Below are 25,784 nucleotides of genomic sequence, written 5' to 3'. Positions count from 1 at the left end.
TCATCCTAGACTACCTGGAACACCTGGACTACGACAAGGAGATGGGGCCCTTGGGACTCGTGGAAGAAGTGCGTGCTTTCAGGCAGCGCATCATCAATCGTCAGAATCGTCGGTCATTGCGTCAATCAACCATTGACAGTTTTTTCAGGCCCGTGACCTCCACTGTGCCCAGCCCTGGCTCCACTCCGTTACCTCCCCAAGACAGGCCCTCATGCTCCGAGCCACAGCCCAGCACATCAGCCACGGTGGAGTCACCGCTCGACGTGAGTTTGCGGCTGTCTTCAGAGTCCTCTGCAGTGGGTACGCCATCACCACGACCCAGCGATGCACCCCTAGGTCGCCTGCCAGTGATACCCTCGGACTCTGACAGTGAATAAACAGCAAGAACTTCTCCACTAGACCACACGGGAATTTTGAGTGTTGTGCAGTGAAAAAAACAGTGTGTTGTGTTAAGGATTTAAAGTTGTGAGAGAAAAGACTAGAAAAAAAATTTAACGTAAATAGACTTGTTTGTTTTGGCTTTGGAAAATGAAAAGAATGGGAAAAGTTAAAGTGCAACACTTAATAAGTTACAATGGAGCATTATTTAGACAAAAGTCCACACTGTGAAGAGAACGGACTTCTGTGTGTTACTGACTAAGTTTAGTGCAAGACTTCAGGAACAGTGTACTGCAAGTGCTTCAGGAAATCGTTCTTACTGTCAGAGTCCGAGAGGAGGCGGTTATTCATCGAGGTGGCCAGTGACTTGCTGTAAGTAGCCAGAATGTTTCATACTGTACTTTTTTCCATACTATACTTACCTCATTTCACTCTTTAATGTCCTTTATTGGTGTGAATAGGGTGTCAGTAGCTATGCATGTGCAGTAGGAATGTGTTTTTCTGAGTTAGGCTAGGTTAGGGTCCATAAGTACCAGAATGTTTATTAATGTATGAACATACTTCTAAACCCTCATTTTATGTTTCTTTTGCATTTATTTCAGTCATTTATGTGCCTTATTGGTGTGATTTGGGTCTTAAATAGGTGCTATGCATGTCCAGAGGGAGTTGTATAGGTGTTTCTCTGAGTTAGGGTCCATAAGTACAAGTCCATAAGCTGGGGCCCAATATCCGGACAAAACCAATAACCAGACCTACCTATGGCTCTATTACGTCGGATATTGGAGTGATTACTGTATATATATATATATATATATATATATATATACGTGTATATATATATATATATATATATTATATATAGATAGATAGATAGATAGATAGATATAGATATATAGATACTCCTCGTATTTGGATGCATTTTACTTCAATGCCTTGTTTTTTGCGCAAGAAAAAAGTTTCCAAGTTGTCTCACACTTCGCTGATTTCCCAACATTTTGCTGCTCCCAGCCAGCAGCCGACAGCAACAAAGTTACCCCAACCACTATAGCACACAGGTGGAAGAAACTTTTCCCTCATCTGACTGTGGAAGGTGAGTGGCAGAGGGAAGACCACACTCTGGCGGCCGCTGTGGAGGCTATCAGAAATAAGCCAAGACGCATCAGAGGTGGACGAAATGACTGTAAGACAACACTTGACACACTACGACTTAGATTCAGGTGTGGTAGACATAAAAGAGGAAGAGATGAACTCTAGTGAAGAGGAGAACGAAAGGCCTGAGCACACTGCAGAGGGCATGATGAACATGCAGAAATTGTCCCAGACCCTGTCCTCCATAACCGACATGGCAACCACCTTTGATGCATACACCAGGACTATGCCTGAGGCTACCAACATCCTATCAACCCTGACTGGCCTGAAGTCCCAAGTGATGGCTGTCTACAACAGAAACATACAGAAGCGGCGATAAGCCCGAATCACACGATATTTTCAGGAGAGACAGAATGTGGCTGCTATTCTGCAAGACTTGGACATGCCAGCAGGGGTGGATGAAGGAGAAGTGGACAGAGAGGAAGTGGAGGTGCTGGAGCCTGAGTTCGACTTTGAGGGCTTTGGCCTAGGTGTTGGGGCTTCCCCAGAGAGGCCCATGTCATCTAGTAACTAGCCCATCTACCCTCAACACACCTTCACTTGATGTGGTAGGTACATGTCCCATCGGAATGCTCCTCTATTCTTCCCATTGATTCTTAATTTCACACTTCAATGTTTCACATTTCGCGCGGTTTTGGCGGAACATCCAAGCAGTGAAAAACGTGGAGTTACTGTATATATATATATCTGTATACAGTAATACCTCGATATACGATACCCCTAGATGTGATACCCTGACTAAACGATGGGGATAGAAATTGCACCATACTCCACCTAATGATGGCCAAACCCTGGTTTAACGATGGGTTTTGATTTTTCTTACTGATTTTAATGATATTTTAGACTAAAATTGTGTGTTTAGGTTGATTTATAAACTATTTTTAGACTTTGATTAATGTGTTTTAGCCACAGGTAGGGTGAACATTGTCATTCTGGGGTACAGTTTACTAAGTTTGATTTTTTCCAGACTTATTATTGATGATTTTCATATTTCATTTTTTGTTTTTAGCGAGTTATTCACAGGTTAGGCCTGACGACATTTGGATCTAATTTGTTGGTTTTAGTGAGTTATTTACAGGTGTTGGGCTTCGGTTTAGCCTCCTTGACAGCTGTTAGGCCATTTAGATTGCCTTTAAACTGTTTTTGGGCTCATCTGGGTGGGTTTTGTACTTGGTCTGGGGGGGAACCCATGGCTGGTAAACAGTCCATATTGAAATACCTGTATAGGAATTTAGTCCGGTAGCTCCTCGATTCTGATAAAAGTGAATTCTGGTCTACTGACGTCCGTTATATTGAGGTTTTACTGTAATTCTGCTAGGAATCACACACACCCTTTTCCAAGGCACTGGAACTGACCCTGGTAACCAATCACAGAAAGGTGAAGCTGAAAGCTAAAAACAGCATGCAACATTTCCTCTAGTTTAAAAAAAAAAAAAAAAAAAAAAAAAAAAAAAAAAAATAAAAAAAATAATAATAATAATACTCCTATTAAAAAGAATGAATATGGAATGGGCAAATTAATTATATTCTTTCACAAGATATCAGTGGATACTGGATGAATCTGGTATGCATAAATCAGTAGAGAAAAGGATGGACGTAAAACAGTCAGTATTGTATACTGAGAAACCAGAGTATGAGGAATAATTTGCTCAAGTTAAAGAATTAACTAGGATGATGTCCAAATATATTTTGAGAACAGCACTAATGCATCAGAAGAGCAAGAAATCATCCTGGGGGTGCAAGAACCAAACTCAACTTGAAATGAGGGAAGGGATGTGAGTGAATTCGAAAGAATCGAGGCAAGGACTCAACATCAGATGGGGGCTAACAACCGAGTGACTAGACATCCCACTGGGACACACTGCTAAAAATGGATGTCTACACAAGAGTAGGTTATATAAAGATGGATGGAGAAGCCAAGGCAAGCTGGCAGCATGGCAAAGGTAGAGACCACAAGGACACTGCAAGGCACACTGAGGATGTGTGCACTGGTGTGTGAAAGGCAGCCAGGATGCAACTGGCAATATGTCAACATGAAGCATAATTTGAAAATCATATACGGTGGCCAAGATGCTGGGAATCTAAAGGGACCACAAAGCAACGGCAGCCAGAAGAAAGACCAACACAGAAGGAGAGCAAAGCTAACCACCCAGCAACAAACAGTGGAGCAACTAGTTATACCTAATCTAGGAATAAGGGAAGCTGAAAGGACAGCTCATACCCCTGAAGGGGTAGGAAAACCAAGCCACAAGTACCCCTAGCTGGGAACTGATGGGGTTAGAAGCCTAGGGTGGGGCAAGTAAAGTTCTGGAGAGCAAAAACTGAGGCAAAAAATGACAACAAAAGCAAAAGCAAGTCCTTAGCATGCCAAACATCATCATCATCATCATCATCATCTAATCTAACAACAAAAAAACAGTATAGGAAATTAATGCAATTTAGCACAAACACAACAGGAAAACCCTGAAGTTAGAAACTATGGCAAAGGTCAATACACCCCAGCTAAAAGCACCCCAAAAAGAGCTGGAGAAAAAACTCACCCTGAACCAAATCTCTGGCCCCATGAGACTAAGGAAGAATGAAATTCACTGGAAGACCAGAAAAATATTGGGCAGCATCATAAAAAGAAGAAAAAACATACTGCAAGGGCATTCTGCTGGGGCTGGGTGACTGGAAAAGATGAGTTTGTTTACAATGAAACATGAGAAAACTGCCAAAAGCTGACCATCAGCATGCATCGTGTACCAGTATCAGCGTACCCCTGGAGGAGTTAGCCCAACAACAGTGCTTCACTGGATTTATTTCCGATGAAGCTTGTTCTGCTGGCTGAGAACTACCCAGAAGCTACTTATCAGGGCCAGGCATGGAACTCTTAGCTATTTAAACACTACACTCTAACTGAGGTCAGTAAATAAACTGACATAAACTGATGTACATTTCTGAAGGCTGCTAACAAGATGAATGTGTGGCTGTATGAACTTTTCACTGGCCACTTTAAAAGCTTCTTTTTTACACAACTACTATAATACCAGTGGTGCTGATATGGAACCTACACATGGTGGCACACTGCATACTAAGTGCAGCAGTTGTTGTATCCATCCGTGAACCAAACTTCCTCAATGCTTCCTTGCACCTTGCTGTGAGAAGGACTCTGGTCACACCCTGGCAAAATGTCTACTACAAGGGGGGACCAGATCCCTGCATGGTGTAAATACTGTACTGTGCTTTACCTGTAGGATGGCCCCAGAGAAGCAGTTGCTTATCTGTAGTTGACAGGTCTGCCTGGTCAGACAGACTGGAGTTAAGCAGCAGTAGCAGTAATAACAACAACAACATCTAAAATACTAGTAGTGGAGAACAGTGAGACAACGATGACGATGATGATGACTATGATAACAAAAAATAGGTGATGATGATGATGATGACAAGACAGACCTACTCACCATGATTGGGGGAAGGCGAACCTCCTGGGGTAGAATTGGGTCATAATGGATGGGTGGAAGTGGTGGTAAGAGGTCCAGCTCACCCAGAGAATCTCGCTCTCCTACACTCACTCCACCTGACCTAACACCTCGTGCTTTGTGGAATCTAAAAGGAGTAAGGTGAAATTAGTGTGCTGCAACTATTTTCATTGAATGGTGTATATTACAATATTCCTTCAAACTTAAATCTTTCTTCTTCTTTAATTATCATGTCAGACGAGTCTCGAGGTTTCTTGAGTTATGCCATATATCTCACTCAACATTTATAAAAACTTTACAAGGCAAGTTAGCAAAAATTTGATGTTTTTTGGATGGCCTACTGCCTGCGTTAGCCTATATTGCTTGTTGAGGTCTTGTGGTACTAATGGGCACACCATAGTGCACATTTTCTTACCTTGCTCCTATTTTCACTCTTTACTATACTCTGTGACCTATTATATGAAGCTAACCTGGGGGCTACGTTATTCTAAAAATAACCCAGAAGGCCTTGGGCAACCAAGAGCATTATATGCTTGTTGGATAATTTTATTCAGCTTAGGAGAGACCCTCTGACCTGAAAGGGTAATAAATAGGCTCAACTGGCACAGGAATGCTCAGTCAGCAGTGACAACACCCCGCGCAGACACGTGACAGCCATACATCATGGGTGCTTGTACTGAAGGTCCTGCCATCTGGTGGCATTCTTCTGAATCTCACTAAGAGTAGCAAAATGCGGGTCAGGGGGTGATACTTACCAATATTTTTGGTATTATACTATCCATAACCGGGATAAACTGAATATTCTCTTGTTAATTATTATAATATTGTACATATCAGTAAATAACATGTGCAAATGAAGAAAGTTAAATTGGGGAAAGCCCCAGGAATTGATGGAGTGTGTGGTGAAATGTTGAAGCATGGGGGAGTGATAGTAGTAGAATGGATGTGGAAGATGTGCAGATTGGCCTGGGAGGAAGGTAGAGTTCCGGAGGATTGGAAGTCAGGTATAATTATTCCCTTGTACAAAGGAAAAGGGGAAAAAGAAGTGTGTGGTAATCATAGGGGCATTTGTCTTCTTAGTATAATAGGAAAAGTGTATGGTAGGATACATATTGACAAAGTTAGGGAAATAACAGAGGAATTAGTTGGAGAAGAACAGGGAGGCTTTAGGAAGGGAAGAGGTTGTGTAGATCAGATATTCATTCTTAGATCTTTAGTGGAAAAGTTTCTAGAGAAGGGAAAGAAGTTGTATGCGGCTTTCATGGATTTGGAGAAAGCATATGACAGGGCGGATAGACAAGGATTGTGGAAAGTATTAAGAATATATGGAGTAGATGGGAAGTTGTTGAATGCTATGAAGAGTATGTATGATGGTGCTAAGGCTGCAGTGCGTGTGGATGGTGAACTGAGTGAATTTTTCTCTTTGAAGGTTGGGTTGAAACAGGGATGTGTCATGTCTCCATGGTTGTTCAATCTGTACATGGATGGGGTAATAAAAGAGGTATAAGGTTGGGTAGTGGATGTTGGAGTGGCCCTGGTGAGAGAGGGTAGTGTTTGGAAACTCCCTGTACTGTTATTTGCACATGATACTGTGTTATTGAGTGAAGACGAAGGGGAGCTGCAAGGCTTGGTGGATGAGTTTGGGAAGAGTGTGTAAGAAACGGAATCTAAAGGTGAATGTAGGGAAGAGCAAAGTGATGGTCTTTGAGAGAGGTGAAGTCAGTGAATGTACAGAGAGGTTGGATGGTGAGAAATTGGAAAATGTGAGTATGTTTAAGTACTTGGGTAGTGTGATGAGTAAGGATGGAGGTTTGGAAGGTGAAGTGCTTGAAAGGGTACAGCAGGGAAGAAAGGTTGCTGGTTCTTTGAAAGCAGTGATAAGAAACAGGGAAGTGAGCATGGAAGTGAAAAAGTTACTACATGACAGTATTGTGATATCAACTCTAACGTATGGAATTGAAGCTTGGACATTGTTGGAAGGGCACAAGTCAAGAGCAGGAGCAGTGGAAATGAGTTATTTAAGAGGAGCCTGTGGAGTCACATGGAGAGACAGGCTGGCAAATGAGGATATAAAGGAGCTTTGTGGTGTGGATGTGGATGTGATAGGAAGCGTTAGGAGGAATACACTGAGGTGGTTTGGCCATGTGGAGAGGATGGAGGGTGAAAAACTGACGAAGAGAATGTATGTGAGTGAGGTGGAGAGGGGAAGAGGGAGGGGGAGGCCAAGGATGAGATGGAGGGATGGGGTGGAGAGGTATGTGAGAGAGGGGTGTGTGAGTTGGGAGTGGGGCAGTGAAATGGTGGGGGACAGGGCGACGTGGAGGGGATTTGTTTGTGGCCACCCCGAATGGGATTGAGGAGTCTGGCAATAGATAGATAGATATGTGCAATCCATACCATTATAATAAGGCTGCTTTGGAAGAATAATATGACCAACCACTTTGTCCTTCACAGTGCAGTCCAGTGACTGATTAGGGGATCTTAATGCGGAGGAATATAAAATAGTCATAACTTTAAATGAAATTTCTTGGTTCAAATACCCATGACAGTAGTTCATTCTTTTTTTTCTGAACAGTGAAAACAATACCAATAATTTCAACAAACGACATCCCAGCGGCCATGCTGTCTTGCCGGATGTACGATGCAGAATAAACAGATGATTGGAGCCAACTGAGTCACTGCCGAATCTATGACGATGACATATTTTGTTCGTGCTGTAGCGGACTGAAATCAGTTTCATCTTCCAAACACGATGTGACTCATGATGTGAAAGGATGGGCCAGATTTCCAGGAAAGAATGACGTTAAACGTCGAAGGCTAAGGGAGATACGATGTCGAAGAGGTGATGAGTGGACATTTGGCTCGGGAAAACATATTGTATGGACCTCTGGCAACATGAATAAAAGTTTTATCAACTAGTTCAATATTTGCCTGAAACACTTTTTTTTAATTGTTAATCAATTACTGCCTTACATTAGTTTATTATAAACTACAGTAAATTCTCGTTTTTCGCAGCTTGAATGTTCTGTCAAAACCTCGCGAACCGTGAAACGTCGAAGTATGAAGTTAAGAATTAATGGGAAAAATAGAGGAGTGTTCTGGTGGGACATGTACCTACCCTATCAGAAAGTACTATAACACCAAACAGGCCCTACCCAAAATTAAATGAAGAGTGTTTACTAGTGCTAAAACAGCATAACACAAGAAACATGTACCTGAAAAGACATTAAAACTGTTATAAAGAGCTGGAACACCAAAAATCCTTATCAGAAATAAAGTGAAGACTGGCTTGAGTGGCAAGTGAAGGTGTGTTGAGGGTGGATGGGGTAATTCCTGGTGTCACTAACCAAGGAAGAACTGCCACTTTTCACCAGATTATTTAATTTTTGACATCAAAGTCAGTTAACTAAACCCCGGTCATTTTATGTGCCCTCTTTGTCACTAAAAGGAAGGGAGAAATTATAACAACACTATTTTACTCACTGCTACAAGGAAGAGAGGCTGTAATATAGTCAAATAGAATAAAAAATTGATGGGCTGAGTCTACCATCTCTGTGTTGGGACGGTTATTATTCTTTCCTTCCTTAAATATCGATAAGCTTTATTTTACACCCATTTCAGATATTTGTCCATCACAACAAAAATAAATGGTGTTACGAGAAACATGTAACGATTCTTTGTTAAGAAACAGTAGCACGACACGGCAGAAGGTCATACGTTACGTTCACCACGAAAACACACTCACGTGTAGCTACCGCCCAGCTGGACCAGCTGTGTATTCACGACACGGCTGAAGATCATACATTACGATCATAAACAATAACAGACTCACTTGTGTCTACTGCCCCACTGGACCTGCTGTATAAAGATCATGGAAACTGTTGCATAGAAAAATGGACAGTGCCTAGACTGAGCATCGGTACACATCGTCTACTGAGTGTCGGCTGCTGGTTGGGAGCATCAAATTGTGGTGAAATTTGTGAATTGTAAGACAACTCAGAAACTTTTTTCTTGCGCGAAAAACAAGGCATCGAAGTAAAATTCGTCCAAATACGAGGACTTACTGTACTATTAAACATTAGATTGCATTCCATTGTATTAAGAATGTGGAAACGGATATTGTTTTCATTTTTTAAAAATATCAGATACATATACTGTACATGGCATTAACCACATAAGCTTTAAAAAAAAATTGCTGATTCAGAAAATGTTGTTCATATAAGGAGAAAAAAATTACAGTTTAACTCTGCAAAACATTTTTCTCCAGGAGATTCAGATGAATGTCCCCAGATGGCAGGACCTTCAGTACATGCACCCATTGGCTGATGCAATCCGTGCCATGACTATCACTGGCCGCGTTGTGTCTGTTCCCACCACGTTATGACTTTTGTCTGCCGCGTTATGACTGTTTGAACTATAATTTTGGGGCCTCTGGCCGCATTATTTCTATCGTTGCCACGTAGTATGGTGTTAAAAAAAATGGGCAGCTTCCTCTACCCATGTAATATCTGCAATTTTTGTGTTGTGACTAAATTTGGACATAAAATTTTGCCTCCTATGTTATGTGAGTTTCGCGCTATAGGATCGCGCGTTATGTGAGTGGTGACTGTAGTTATGAACAAATTTATCAAAAACTTGGTACTCACTCCACTTCATTACAATTTATCCATAGTTATATGATTGTAATGAAATGAAGTGTGATATAACTTATAACAATCTTCATTTCATTACAATTTATCCATGGTTATAGCAAATTTTGAAGGTAGTTTTCTTCAGCATTTAAATATTACTGATTCCAGTGTTTCACAGTAGCAACTTTCCACTGCAACTTATCCACTGTTATGGCTGCATTTGTTCTAATAATGTTTCCTTTTAATTGATCAAGTGTGCGAGTCTTCTTCTTCTTCTTCTTCTTCTTCTTCTCTCTCTCTCTCTCTCTCATTCCTTTTTTTTATTTTTTTTTTATTTTTTAAGGTAACCTCACTGCCATGAAAAAAATACCCTGAGTTATATTAGAATTAAAATTTTGCAGTCAGTAATCAAGTATATATGGCATGATCACTGGATCAGTGCAACTGAACAACTGATGCCCACTCAGTGCTGGGCTGGTGAAAGTACAACATTTCATCTCTAGCATATTTCTTTGATTTTGAATACAGTATATGACTGTCATAGACTGAAGTTTTTATGTACAGAGGTTCATTAAAATCTGTTCATTAACAATGTATGCACTGGTGTTATTCTAGGCCTCAGAGAAGTGAACCGCTGCATGAGGTCTGTCCAAAAGGAAATCTATCTATCTATCTATCTATTGCCAGATGCCTCAATCCCGTTTGGGGTGGCCACAAACAAAACGCTTCCACGTCGTCCTGTCCCACGCCATTTCACTGCCCTGCTCCCAACTCACACCCCCCTCTCTCATATACCTCTCCACCCCATCCCTCCATCTCATCCTCGGCCTCCCCCTCCCTCTTCCCCCCTCCACCTCAATCACGTACACTCTCATAGTCAGTCTTTCACCCTCCATCCTCTCCACATGGCCAAACCACCTCAGTGTGTTCCTCATAAAGCTTCCTATCACATCCACATCTACACCACAAAGCTCCTTTATATCCTCTTTCGTCAGCCTGTCTCTCCATGTGACCTCACAGGCTCCTCTTAAATAACTCATTTCCACTGCTCTCACTCTTGACTTGTGTCTTTCCAACAACGTCCAAGCTTCACTTCCATACGTTAGAGATGATATCACAATACTGTCATGTAGTAACTTTTTCACTTCCATGCTCACTTCCCTGTTTCTTATCACTGCTTTCAAAGAACCAGCAAACTTTCTTCCCTGCTGTACCCTTTCAAGCACTTCACCTTCCAAACCTCCATCCTTACTCATCACACTACCCAAGTACTTAAACGTACTCACATTTTCCAATGTCTCACCATCCAACCTCACTGTACATTCACTGACTTCTCCTCTCTCAAAGACCATCACTTTGCTCTTCCCTACATTCACCTTTAGATTCCGTTTCTTACACAATCTCCCAAACTCATCCACCAAGCCTTGCAGCTCCCCTTCGTCTTCACTCAACAACTCAGTATCATCTGCAAACAACAGTACAGGGAGTTTCCAAACACTATCCTCTCTCACCAGGGCCACTCCAACATCCACTACCCTACCTTTTACCTTTTTTATTACCCCTTCCATGTACAGATTGAACAACCATGGAGACATGACATCCCTGTTTCAACCCAACCTTCAAAGAGAAAAATTCACTTAGTTCACCATCCACATGCACTGCAGCCTTACCACCATCATACATACTCTTCACAGCATTCAACAACTTCCCATCTACTCCATATATTCTTAATATTTTCCACAATCCTTGTCTATCCACCCTGTCATATGCTTTCTCCAAATCCATTAAAGCCACATACAACTTCTTTCCCTTCTCTAGAAACTTTTCCACTAAAGATCTAAGAATGAATATCTGATCTACACAACCTCTTCCCTTCCTAAAGCCTCCCTGTTCTTCTCCAACTAATTCCTCTGTTCTTTCTCTAACTCTGTCAGTAAGTATCTTACCATACACTTTTCCTATTATACTAAGAAGACAAATGCCCCTATGATCAAACTTTTTAAAAAGCGCACCAACTAGCCAGCATAGCATGATCGTGATGGAAGCACTGTGTAGCGGCGACCTTGAGCTTCAATCTGACATTAACTGCATCATGCTATGTCACTGAGTCATCGAGGTGCATGCACTTGAGTAAACATGTGTTTAATGCATTTGGCAAATTTTCTTCCAACGTCTGAAATTGAGGACCTATCAGGGTGGATTTCAACTTTGGAAAGGGGGGGGAAAGGGAAGTCAGGAGGGGCCAGATCTAGAGGGTAGGGCAGCTGGGAAATGACAGTCATCTTGTACTTCACCAAAATGTCACGCATAGGGAGCGATGCTTGAGCCTATGATTTGTCACCCAGGTTTTGTTTGTTCACACCTCAGGCTTCTTCCTTTGCACTGCCTCCTTCGAATGCTTCAGGATACCCAGGTAAAACTCTATTGACTGTCTGACCACGTGGAACAACTCATGATGAACACGGAAAAAAAAAAAATCAACGCCACCTTCACATTAATCCCACTCTGACATGCATTTTTTGGTTGCAGTGAAGATGTTCCAACCAACTGCGATGACTGTCTTTTTGTTTCAACTCTGTGGTCATACTCCCACATTTCATCAGCTGTTATGACACTTTTCAGAAAGTTTCCATCAGTATGAACAATGAAACAGCTCCTGACTAACCGTGACACAGTTCTCTTTTTTCTCATCAGTCAGCAGATGCAGCACAAACTTTGCTGCAATATGATGCAGCTTCAGTTTTTCATTTAAAATCATGTGGCACGAACTTTTACAGATACATACTTCTTCAGATGCTTCACGAACAGCCTGGTGATGATTTTCACAGATCATAGCAAGCACTTTCTCAACATGATTGTTGTCTGTTGACGTGGAAGACCATCCAGATTTGAGATCACCTTCAGTGGATGTTCTTCCCAGTTTGAACCGCTGGAACCACTTGTGACACGGTGTACGACTCAAACAATCCTCCCCATCCACCTGTTGCAACATTTGAGGTCTCCATAAGAGTTTTTCCCAATTTGAAAAAAATTTCACGCAAACATGTTGCTCTTTAAGATCCTTCCTTGTTCAACTTGCAACAGATCACGAAGTGCACTAAACACATATTCACTCAACAGCATGTACCTCGATGACTAGATTACATGGCATGATGCAGAGACTAAAGCTCAATGTTGCTGCTACACAGAACTCCCATTGCGATCACACAACACCAACTAGTTGGATAGCTAGTTAAAAAGTTCAGCTTCTTTTTGGACAGACCTCGCATATATATTAAGGTCTGTACACTTAGTAAAGACTGTGTCGTCTGAACAGTTTATCTATCTTTGTACTTCCCTCTCCCACACTTCCTCTTTTTTTTGTTCCATCATATACTTTCTTCCCTCATCTTTCTCTCTCTCTCTCTTATATCTACCTTTTGTCATCACTTACAAATGTCCTTTTTATTCTTCCTTCTATTTACCTTCTCTCTTTCTTTCTCCTCCTTCTCCCTTTTTACTTCATCCTTTTTCCTACATTTCCCCTTCCAACTTTTCTTCCTCTCAAACTCTCAATCTGCAGCTCACTCATCTTTCCATCTTCCTTCTCTCCCATTGTCATGCCTTACTTGTTTGAGACCCTGTTCCACCAATGTTTCAGGCCCAGCTTGGAGGTGGCATCAGCCTGATCAGACAGTCCCCCTGTTCGCTGAGCGCGAGATGGCAGGGGTGAGGATGAAGGTGTGCCAATACCCAATGTTGGCAGCTGTTAAGGAAGGTAAGGATGAGAAGATACAGGGCTTGGATTATCCATATAAAATGCAACTCTCCCTTAATCCCCTAGCCAAGGCTTGGCAAAACTTCAGATCAGCCTGATTTCTTTACAATATTTGCACAGCAACTTTCTACATGGAATACTCACACATTTTGGCCATGTTCTACCTCATGTCCTCAACAAAAAAAAAATCATGGATCGACATCCAAATACAAACCACAAATAAGCAGTTTCTTTTCAGCAGCAATGACAATGATGCATTTAAAAATAAAACCCTATATTTGCTGATACAAAGGGTGAAGTGCCTCAGAGCTACATCATCCATGCAAGATCTGGAATGTTTTTTTTAGCAAAGTATAGGTATCTACCATTTAATGATATAACCATCTATCGCCAGAAACCTTACTCACATAAGGCATGGCCACAAACAAATCGCCTCCATGTCGCCTGTCTCCCGCCATTTCTCTGCCCTCCTCCCAGCTCACACACCCTTCTCTCGTAGACCTCTCCATTCCATTCTTCCATCTCATCCTTGGCCTTCCCCCCCCTCTCCCCCCCATCCACCTCACTCAGATATACTCTCCATGTTAGTCTATCACTCTCCATCCTTTCCGCATGGCCAAACCACCTCAATGTACCTCTCCTAGCACTATCTATCACATCCACACTACAACGCTCCTTCACTTCCTCATTTGTTAGTCTGTCTCTTCAAGTAACCCCAAATGCTCCTCTTAAATACCTTGTTTCCACTGCTCCAAGGCCATGCGCTCAGGGGAGGCTAACTCTCCATTTGGAAAGAATGAAAAATTCGAATGAAAATAAGACTAAAAATGCTATCTATCTATCTATCTATCTATAGCCCGACACCCTAATCCCGCAAAGGGTGGCCGCAGACAAAACGCCTCCAAGTCACTCTGTCACCCACCATTTGACTCCCCTCCCCCCAACTCACCCCCCCCTCCCTCATATACCTCTCAACTCCATCTCTCCACCTCATCCTCGGTCTACCCCTCCCTCTCCCTCCCTCCACCTCACCTACATACACCCTCTTAGTCAGTCTTTCATTCTCCATTCTCTCCACATGTCCAAACCACCTCAGTGTATTTCTCCTAATCTTCTCAACCACATCCACATCTACCCCACAACGTTCCTTCACTTCTTCATTCGTCAACCTGTCCCTCCACGTTACTCCACATGCTCCTCTCAAGTAACTCATTTCCACTGTTCTCACTCTTGACTTGTTCCCCTCTTGCAATGTCCACGCCTCGCTTCCATACGTCAGGGTAGGGATCACAATACCACCATGCAGTGACTTCTTAACTTCCATACTCACCTCCCTATTTCTCATCACTGCTTTCAGTGTACCAACAACCTTTCTTCCCTGCTGTACCCTTTCACGTACTTCATCCCCCAAAGTTCCATCCTTACTAATCACACTACCCAAGTACTTGAATGCACTCATTCTCCATATCCTCACCATCCAACCTCACTGCACACTCTGTGACTTCATTCCTCTCAAACACCATAACTTTACTCTTGTTTACATTAACTTTCAGCTTCCTCCTCCTACACACTGTCCCAAATTCATTCACCAAACCTTGCAACTCCCATTCATCTTCACTCAACAATACTGTACAGTAATCCCTCTAATATCCGGACGCCCAATAACCGAACATCCCCACTAACCGAACCTTATCGTCCTGGGATCAAACATTCCCAAAATGGTCCGAAAATCCAAAAAAATTGGAAAAAAAATCGATTTTTTGCCGTCCGTAATTTGAACTAGCCGCGCGCGCCGCGTGAGAGCATTGTTTTGGTTCGTCATTCCTCCGACGTCCGATAGAGCGCCGCTGCATCCTCCCCACTTCCCGCCTGTCTCTCACCGCGACAAGACCTACGCTCTTCGTCATGGCTGCCCACGTGCTCGCTTTTGTGGTGGTGCCGTACTTGCTGCAAGGCCTCCTGCTGCTCTCTGCCCTACTCTTAGTGTGTGTGATGATGGCCCCGCCTCCTGAGAAAAGGAAGAGAGTGGTGTTGACTCTGGAGAAGAAACGGGAGATATTGGAGAAGGTTGATGCGGGTTGGTCTTCCTCTCGCATTCTCCGCGAGTTCAACCTGGCCCGGTCGACTTTGTTTGATATCAAGCGTTCCCGAGACAAGCTCATGCAGTACACGGCTGACTTCTCGTCGAGAAGCAAACGCAACGTGGAGAGGAAGGTTATGTTTACTCCCAAGTATGCAGAGATCGACCGCTCCACGTTGATTTGGTATCGACAGCAACGTGCAGCTGGTGTGATGGTACGTGGAACGGAGCTGAAGGCTGCTGCTGAGAAGTTTGCAAGGCTTCACGACGCCCTAGACTTCAAGGCATCCGAGGGTTGGCTCTTCGCGTTCAAGTTGCGACATGGCCTTACTAACCGTAAAGCACATGGCGAAGCATTGGACGCTAACGAGGATGGAGTGGACGAGTTTCGGCACAAGGTGAAAGGCTTGATCGACAGGGAGGGCCTCACTCTCGGTCAAGTCTATAACGCTGACGAAACTGGCCTATTCTATCACTCGGTGCCAACGAACACTCTCGCCGATGAGACGGAGAAGCGTGTACCTGGCCGCAAGCTTTCTAAGGAACGGATATCTGCTTTGTGTTGTGCCAATGCTAACGGCATGCACCGGCTTAAGCCCGTTATTGTTGGCCGTGCAAAGCAGCCTCGGTGCCTTCGTGGGGTGATGGATGTCCTTCCTGTCGTATGGTACCATTCTTTGAAAGCATGGTTCACAGCTGTGATTTTCAAAGACTGGTTTCACCATCACTTCGTCAAGGAGGTCATACATTACCAGACGAAGACACTGGGAATTCCTCGCGACCAGGTAAAGGCTCTCCTTCTCCTCGACAATGCACCTGCCCACCTGTGTGACAAGGACTTGGTTGCTGAGAATGGCCGTATTAGGTGCATGTTTCTGCCACCTAATACGACTGCTCTCATTCAACCAATGGACCAAGGAGTGATCGTGGCAACAAAGCGCCTGTACCGTCGGAAGTTCCTGGACGAGGTGATGGTGGTTCTCGAGGACGAGGACGAGCGCAGGGAAGGACGTGACACTCGAGGCAAGCGGACTTTGGAAAACCTTCGTCGCTACAACATCAAGTCAGCGCTGTACAACTGGGCTAGTGCATGGAAGGAAGTCCCTGTGAAAACTCTTGAAAATGGTTGGTCTCGTCTGCTTCTCGGAACAGATGTGGAGTACGATTTCCTAGGGTTTGACGTGGATGACTTCCATGCACGGCTACGTACGCACGGCGACGATGTTGATGTGGACGATGTTCGTGAGTGGTTGGACGACGACGAGGGCGATCCTGGGTATCAGACGTTGTCTGATATCGAGATCGCGTCTTCGGTTGCTGGTGTCAGTCCCGAACTTGAAGATTCCGACGACGAAGGCGATGATGATGCAGACTCCGCCCAGCAGGACACTACTCCAGCCATCCCCAAGCTGAGCGCACTCCGGGAACATCTAGAGTTCGTCCTAGACTACCTGGAACACCCGGACTGCGACAGGGAGATGGGGCCCTTGGGACTCGTGGAGGAAGTGCGTGCTTTCCGGCAGCGCATCATCAATCGCCAGAATCGTCGGTCCTTGCGTCAGTCAACGATTGACAGTTTTTTCAGGCCCGTGACCCCCGCTGTGCCAAGCCCTGGTTCCACTCCGTTGCCTCCCCAAGACAGGCCCTCATGCTCCGAGCCACAGCTCAGCACATCAGCTACAGTGGAGTCACCGCTCGACGTGAGTTTGCGGCTGTCTTCAGAGTCTTCTGTAGTCGGTACGCCATCACCACTACCCACCGATGCACCCCTTGGACGCCTGCCAGTGATACTCTCGGGCTCTGACAGTGAATAAACAGCAAGAAATTCTCCACTAGACCACACGGGAATTTTGAGTGTTGTGCAGTGAAAAAAACGGTGTGTTGTGTTAAGGTTTTCAAGTTGGGAGAAAAGACTAAGTAGAAAAGAAATTTAATGTAACTAATCTTCTTTGTTTTGGCTTTGGAAACTTAAAAAAACTTGGGAAAAGTTAATGTGCAACACTTAAATTTAATGGAACATTATTTGGACTAAAGTGAACACTGTGAAAAGAACGGACTTCTGTGTGTTAGTGACTAAGTTCAGTGCAAGACTTCAGGAAGAGTGTAGTGCAAGTGCTTCAGGAAATCGTTCTTACTGTCAGAGTCCGAGAGGAGGCGGTTATTCATCGAGGTGGCCAGGGACTTGCTGTAAGTAGCCAAAATGTTTCATGTTGTACTATTTTCCATACTATATTTACCAGAATGTTTCATATTGTATTTTTTCCCATACTATACTTACCAGAAAGTGTCATACTGTACTTCTTTCCATACTAAACTTACCTCATGCATGTGCAGTAGGAATGTGTTTTTCAGAGTTCGGTTAGGTTCGGTTCGGTTAGAGTCCATAAGTACCAGAATGTTTATTAATGTATGAACATACTTCTAAACCCACATTTTATGTGTCTATTGCATTTATTTCAGTCATTTATGTGCCTTATTGGTGTGATTTGGGTGTTAAATAGGTGCTATGCATGTCCGGAGGGAGTTGTATAGGTGTTTCTCTGTGTTAGGGTCCGTAAGTACAAGTCCATAAGCTGGGGCCCAATATCCGGACAAAACCAATATCCGAACCTACCGATGGCTCTATTGATCCGGATATTGGAGTGATTACTGTATCATCAGCAAACAGCAACACCGGAAGCTTCCAAATCTCACCCTCATTCATTAAGGCCACCCCCACATCCACTGCCCTACCTTGTACCTCCTTTACAACCCCATCCATATATATATTAAACAGCCATGGAGACATTAGACACCCCTGTTTCAGTCCCACATTGAGATCAAAGAACTCACTCAGCTCACCATCCACTCGCACCGTAGTCCTAGCTCCCTCGTACATACTCTTCACAGCACTCAACAATTTCCCCTCCACTCCATATATTCTTAATACCTTCCACATACCTTGCCTATCTATTCTGTCATAAGCTTTCTCCAAGTCCATGAAGGCAGCATACACTTTCCTTCCCTTCTCTAGATACTTCTCCACTAAACATCTTAGAACAAATATCTGATCTACACACCCTTTTCCCTTCCTAAATCCCCCTTGTTCTTCTCCAACTAGCTCCTCTGTCATATGCCTAACCCTATCAATGAGTATTCTACCATATATTTTACCAGTCACACTAAGAAGGCAAATACCCCTATGGTTACCACATACTTCTCTCTCCCCTTTTCCTTTGTACAGAGGAACAATTATACCTGATTTCCAGTCCTCTGGAACCCTTCCCTCTTCCCAAGCCAATCTACACAACTTCCATATCCACTCCATTAAATTAACTAAATCCTGCTAAGAATGTTATAAGACAGAAAAATAATGGAACAAGTTAAAAAGGTCTACAAAATATAAAAATTAAGATGTTTCATGAAGGTCCTAGAATGTTTTGTTACCGACGAGACTAAATGGGGGGATGGCAACTGAAAAAAACGAAAGTTTGTAAAACGCAGTGGAAATTTCTAGAATGTTTCATCATCATCATCATCCAATCCTACATCACCCCATGAGAAGCTTACGAGCCCGGGACTAGGCAAGTTGGTCCTGACATTTAAGATGAGAGTGACCAGTCTCACTCATCCCTGAGTGGCATTATGTAAGCAATATACTCCAACCATCCCTTGGATATAAGCCTTCACCAGCTCAATCTGATTGGAGCACCGTAATTACTCACTAAACCACCAGGCACCAAAATCTGGTTATATGGTTACCACCCAGTGTAGTAAATGGTTTCCTGGTGTACAGGAAACCAACTGGCTTGTCACTCAGTATAGAGTCACCCACTGGCAGAAGGAAGAGGAAAGAATGAAGGAAAGGAAGACAGAAGAGGGAGCGTAAAGTCACCCGCAGGCAGAAGCATGAGCAAAGAATGAAGGAAAGAAAGACAGAAGAGGATGGAAGGAAAGAAGTGAGTAGAGGAAAGGGCAGACACCCGAGTGCAGCAATACATCAAGTGAGTGGATGGTGAGTGCCCCCACCTACCACAGGGATGTTTCATAAGGGTATATAAACAGTATCTCTGTGCAGAGTGGGTTAGTTTACAGTCAGAAATCAGTGAGTGAAGAAGTGTTATCTCTTGTTTTTCCTGTGTTTTTTAGTGAAAGATGTCAAGTAAATGACCAAATTCTTTGTTCTGCTTCCAAGGTTCTGTAAAGCTGAGTATGTAAATTACCTTGAGTTTGTACCCTTTCAGTATTTTAGTAGTTAAAGTACCAACATTTACTGTATTGCATTACTTAGTTTAATGGGTAATTAAGGTGCTCTAATCAGATTGAGCCTGTGCAGGTTTACATCCAAAGGGTGGTTGGGTTTTATTGCTCACGTAATGCCGCTCCAGGATGAGTGAGGCTGGTCACTCTCATCTTAAATGTCAGGACCAACTTGCCTAGCCCCGGGCTTCTACGCTCCTCATGGGGCAACACAGGATTAGATGATGAATGAATGAATGACGGAAGGAATGAAATAAAGTGAATAAACTATGAATATATATATATTTTTTTAAACCCTCCTGTTACAAAAATCTTGTGCATGGCCCTACACTGCTCTCACTCTTGCCTTGAGTCCTTCCAACAAGGTTCAAGATTTGCTTCCAAATGTTAGAAGCAGGTATCATAATACTATCATGCTGCAACTTTTTTACTTCCATGCTCACTTCCCTATTTCTTATCACTGCTTTCAAAGAATCAGCAACCCTTCTTCCCTGTTTTACCCTTTCATGCACTTCACCCTCTTAACTTCCATCCTTATTCATCACACAGCCCAAGTACAGTACTTAACCCGCCCCATCCCAACGTTTTTGGACCTTTTTTTTTTTTTTTTGGCTCAAACATCCGCTTTTGGTGAGAAACATCGAAAATTCAAAGAGAAATTGCTCACCTGAAGTTTAAAATACCGGATTTAGGTACGAGTACTTCCTTACCTGACTGGGTTTTCTAACAGGCTGGCACCAAAGAAAACGAGTTCTATGGGAGGGTAACTATTTTATCCACTAATAAACAGTTTTATTTATTTACTTGGTACGAATTTATATGTAGTACAAGAGCATATTGGTTTTCAAACAGTAATATAGGCATTATAAGCATTGTTTCACTCACTAACTCATCACCATTCATGACCTTTTTTTTCTCACATTACCTGATCATCATTTCTGACTGTTTCTTCCTCTGATGCTATGTAAACTTTGTCCTCCACATTGTCATCGATTGGGGAATCACTCTGGCCCTGAATGTCTTTATTGGCCAGGTCACTGGTAACAGGTGAATTGCCGAGACAATGGCGTGCAGTGGGGGGGGGGGGAGAGGTTATGCGGTGTAAGGCATTGTTCCTGCTTGGCATCTTGTAGAGGAATAGAGGAAGGTGTCACGTGTATATGTGCCAAAAATCACTTGCAAAATCACTCGCGAAAATTGAAAATTGTGCAAATTAGGGACCTTGCAATGTTGCCGCGTTAATTCACGTCACCGGGACGGCGCGGATTAAATACACTCACATTTTCCATTTCCTCATCATCCAATCCCACTGTGCATTCAGTGATGTGATTTCTCTCAAAAACCACAACTTTACTTTTCCCAACAGTCACATTTAGATTCCATTTCTTACACACTCTCCCAAACTCATTCACCAACCATTGCAGTTCCCCTTCATCTTCATTTAACAATACAGTATCATCTGCAAACAACAGACCAGGAAGTTTCCAAATGCTGCTGCCCTCTCTCATTAGGGCCACTCCAACATCCAGTGCCCTACCTTGTATCTCTCTTATAACTCCATCCCTATACAGACTGAACAACCATGAAGACATGACACATCCCTATTTCAATCCAACATTCAAATGCAAAAATTCACTCAGTTCACCGTCCACAAGCACTGCAGCCTTAGCGCTTTCATACATACTCATCTATCTATCTATCTATTGCCAGACGCCTCAATCCCATTTGGGGTGGCCACAAACAAATCGCCTCCAAGTCGCCCTGTCCCCCGCCATTTCACTGCCCTGCTCCCAACTCACACCCCCCTCTCTCATATACCTCTCCACCCCATCCCTCCATCTCATCCTCGGCCTCCCCCTCCCTCTTCCCCCTTCCACCTCACTCACATACACTCTCTTCGTCAGTCTTTCACCCTCCATCCTCTCCACATGGCCAAACCACCTCAGTGTGTTCCTCATAATGCTTCCTATCACATCCACATCCACACCACAACGCTCCTTTATATCCTCGTTTGTCAGCCTGTCTCTCCATGTGACTCCACAGGCTCCTCTTAAATAACTCATTTCCACTGCTCTCACTCTTGACTTGTGTCCTTCCAACAATGTCCAAGCTTCACTTCCGTATGTTAGAGTTGGTATCACAATACTGTCATGTAGTAACTTTTTCACTTCCATGCTCACTTCCCTGTTTCTTATCACTGCTTTCAAAGAACCAGCAACCTTTCTTCCCTGCTGTACCCTTTCAAGCACTTCACCCTCCAAACCTCCATCCTTACTCATCACACTACCCAAGTACTTAAACGTACTCACATTTTCCAATTCCTCACCATCCAACCTTACTGTACATTCACTATCTTCACCTCTCTCAAAGACCATCACTTTACTCTTCCCTACATTCACCTTTAGATTCCGTTTCTTACACACTCTCTCAAACTCATCCACCAAGCCTTGCAGCTCCCCTTCGTCTTCACTCAACAACACAGTATCATCTGCAAACAACAGTACAGGGAGTTTCCAAACACTATCCTCTCTCACCAGGGCCACTCCAACATCCACTACCCTACTTTGTACCTCTTTTATTACCCCATCCATATACAGATTGAACAACCATGGAGACATGACACATCCCTGTTTCAAACCAACTTTCAAAGAGAAAAATTCACTTAGTTCACCATCCACACACACTGCAGCCTTCACACCATCGTACATACTCTTCACAGCATTCAACAACTTCCCATCTACTCCATATATTCTTAACACTTTCCACAATCCTTGTCTATCCACCCTGTCATATGCTTTCTCCAAATCCATGAATGCCGCATACAACTTCTTTCCCTTCTCTAGAAACTTTTCCACTAAAGATCTAAGAATGAATATCTGATCTACACAACCTCTTCCCTTCCTAAAGCCTCCCTGTTCTTCTCCAACTAATTTCTCTGTTCTTTTTTTAACTCTATCTATAAGTATCCTACCATACACTTTTCCTATTATACTAAGAAGACAAATGCCCCTATGATTACCACACTTCTTTTTCCCCTTTTCCTTTGTACAAGGGAATAATTATACCTGTCTTCCAATCCTCCGGGACTCTACCTTCCTCCCAGGCCAATCTGCACATCTTCCACATCCATTCTACTACTATCTCTCCCCCATGCTTCAGCATTTCACCACACACTCCATCAATTCCTGGGGCTTTCCCCGATTTAACTTTCTTCATTGCTTCCACAACTTCTATCCTACTGATTTCTTCCTGTCTTCTCACCTCCCTCCTTCTCCCAGCCATTCCCCAGCCACTTATACTCGCATTACTTCCATCCTCTACGTTCAACAATTCCTTAAAGTGTTCTCTCCATCTGTTCACTTTTTTTCCCTTCTCCACTAGTAATCTACCATTTTTATCTTTCACTCCCCTGCTTACTTCACTTCCACCCTGTCTTACTCTTTTCACTTCCCTCCAGAACATTTTCTTACAGTCCCTCTACTTTACACTCAAATTCCTTCCAAATTCCTCATCCACTCTCTTCTTACTCTCTCTTACTAATCTTTTCACCTCTCTCTTTCTTTCTACATATAACTCTCTCTTCCGCCTCTCAACTTCTTCCACGCCCCTATTTCTCATCCATTCATTGTATGCTTTCTTCTTTTGTGCCACAGCCTGTTTCACCTCTTCAGTCCACCACGCTGTTCCTTGCACCCCCCTCTGTCTTCTCTTCCTTCCACACACCACATCACATGCTGCACATATTTCTTCTGTAAATATCTTACACACACCTTCCACGTCTCCCATCTGCTCCAATTCATATTTGCCCAATCGTTCCTCCACTTCTCTCTTATACTCTGCCTTTTTCTCATCCTCTTGTAACCTTTCCACTCTCCTTGCAACTACTCCTTCCTCTCGTCTTTCCCTTATTCTATTCCTCCATCTTACTTGCATTCTAATTCTGGCCACCGCTAAGTAGTGGTCAGAAAGTCCACTCCCCCAACCTCTATACACTCTTGCATCCTTTACACATCTTCGCATCCTTTCATTCACACACACATAATCAATCATTGCCTTCCTTTCATTCAGTTCACCACCCACCCTTCTCATCACTCGCCATGTATACCTGTGGATCATTTTATGCCTGAAGAGGGTATTGGCTATCACCAATCCCCTCCCAGCACAAATGTCCACTAATGCACTCACATTCTCATCTATCTCAGCAGGCACACCCCACTCACCAACTATTCCATCCACCTTCACATTCCCAACTTTACCATTCATATCACCAATCAAAAACACTCTCTCATTCCTTCCAAACTTTTCCATGCACACTTCCACATTTGTCCAGAACTCTTCTCTCACTCTTCTAGCACGATCTTGCATTGGTGCATACACACACACAATTGCCCACATTTGTATTCCAACTTTCAACTTTACCCACACAATCCTTGACCCAACTGATCCGTACTGTCTTATGCTCCTCTTCCATCTTTTACTCACAACTATACATACTCCTTCCTTTGCCCTCTCATTCTCACCTACTCCTGCACATATACCCCATCCATACTCCCATTATCTCACACTTTCTCCTCTCCATTTTGTTTCAGTTATTCCACATACATCCACTTTCGCACCCTCAAGCACCTCGACAATCTCTCTCTCTTTCACCTCATCATTCGCTCCTCTTTCATTCCATGTACTCATTACCAAGTCCTTTGTCCGGTCCTGGGTCGTCATCGTTTGGTCAGTCCTTGTCCGAGGCTTCTTGTTTGTTTTTTTAGTTAGCTGTTTTCCGGGGAGGGGCACTAACCCTCCGCCAACCCTTTTAGTCGCCTTTTACGACAAGCAGGGATACTGGGGGAGTATTCTTGAAAACCCCCAGTATTTTTTCACATTTCTTGTCTATCCACTCTGTCATATGCTGTTTCCAAAACCATGAAGGCTGCATACAACTTCTTTCCCTTCTCTAGAAATTTTTCCACTAAAGATCTTAGGATGAATATCTGATCTACACAACCTCTTCCCTTCCTAAAACCTCCCTGTTCTCCAACTAACTCCTCTGTTATTGCTCTGACCCTGTCAATAAGTATCCTACCATATACTTTTCCTATTACACTAAGAGGACAAATGCTCCTGTGATTACCACACATTTATTTTTCCCGTTTTCCATTGTTCAGGGGAATAATTATACTATACTTGACTTGCTGGTGATAGGGAGAGCTGGAGCTCCTGCATCACTAGCTACCAGAACATCTGACCATCCCCCTTTGCTGACTTTTTCAGTGTGACACAAACATGGAGAGTAGACTAGCATTACCTTCCAAACACTCTCCTCTAACTATCTTATGCACTACTCTACATGTGCTTTACATACCACACATCGTACCCCACTATGTCACAGGAGTTGGCACCAGTAAAGACATGCGGCCAGAAAACTTTGCCCCTGCTACCTAGTGGCAGACCTATTGAGGCAAGGTGTGATGAGGGCTCCACCAGCATAGATTTTGGGGCTGGGATGGGATGGGAAGCAACCTTTGCTAGAGGGTACAGGGCAATGTGGTCCCCAGGCTGCAGCTTCAGCCAAAAAGAGAGGGACCCAAACCAGGGAGTACTACACCAGGAGGCTACCCTATCAGTGGGTGTATAATGGCATGGCAGAGGGTGTCCCTTTAGCTGTCCTGGCAGGTGCCCCAAGGCCACTGCCACAGCCACTGGTCTGTGGGTTCTAGGTCCCAAGCCTGGACTTGGGAGTGTGCAGGTGGGTGGGGCCTCTGGTCTGTTTCTCCCCTTTATTTTTACTGACTATGACAAAAAAGGAGAAAAATCAAAGCAAGCCTGAGGAAACAAAATTACCCAAGGGGATCAAGGTGACATAATGGAATGAGGGTAGTCTCAGGGGTAGAGCAGGGGAAGTGGTTTAGGCATTGAGTAGGAGGTGAGTGGATGTTTGATGTGAGCAGAAGGTTAGATACAGGGGTGGATCAGCGAGAATGATTGCTGGGAGGGATTATCATTACAAGACATTTTGTCAAGGAAGGGCAGATGGATATGGTGGTGTGGGTATGCTGTTTACAGAGAAATGGGTGGAATATGTCATGAATGTATTG

At 43.5% G+C, this 25,784-nt stretch overlaps 1 protein-coding gene across 1 annotated transcript in view; it reads right to left on the bottom strand.

Moving 5' to 3' along the window:
• Positions 1-25,784, bottom strand: part of LOC145392688 (ankyrin repeat and SAM domain-containing protein 6-like) — a 320,191-nt gene that overhangs the window by 95,981 nt on the left and 198,426 nt on the right. Inside the window, exons 8-9 of the mRNA XM_080266995.1 lie at positions 13,228-13,364; positions 4,971-5,115 (exon numbers count right to left, since the gene is read on the bottom strand). Coding sequence (XP_080123121.1) covers positions 4,971-5,115; positions 13,228-13,364 — 282 coding nt within the window. The remainder of the gene's footprint in view (positions 1-4,970; positions 5,116-13,227; positions 13,365-25,784) is intronic.

This window comes from Coenobita brevimanus, chromosome 23, assembly GCF_032717465.1.
Source record: "Coenobita brevimanus isolate Jiangsu-jjx chromosome 23, ASM3271746v2, whole genome shotgun sequence".
Lineage (NCBI taxonomy): Eukaryota > Metazoa > Arthropoda > Malacostraca > Decapoda > Coenobitidae > Coenobita > Coenobita brevimanus.
Note: the sequence above shows the minus strand (reverse complement) of the source record. Positions and strands in the feature narration are given on the sequence as shown.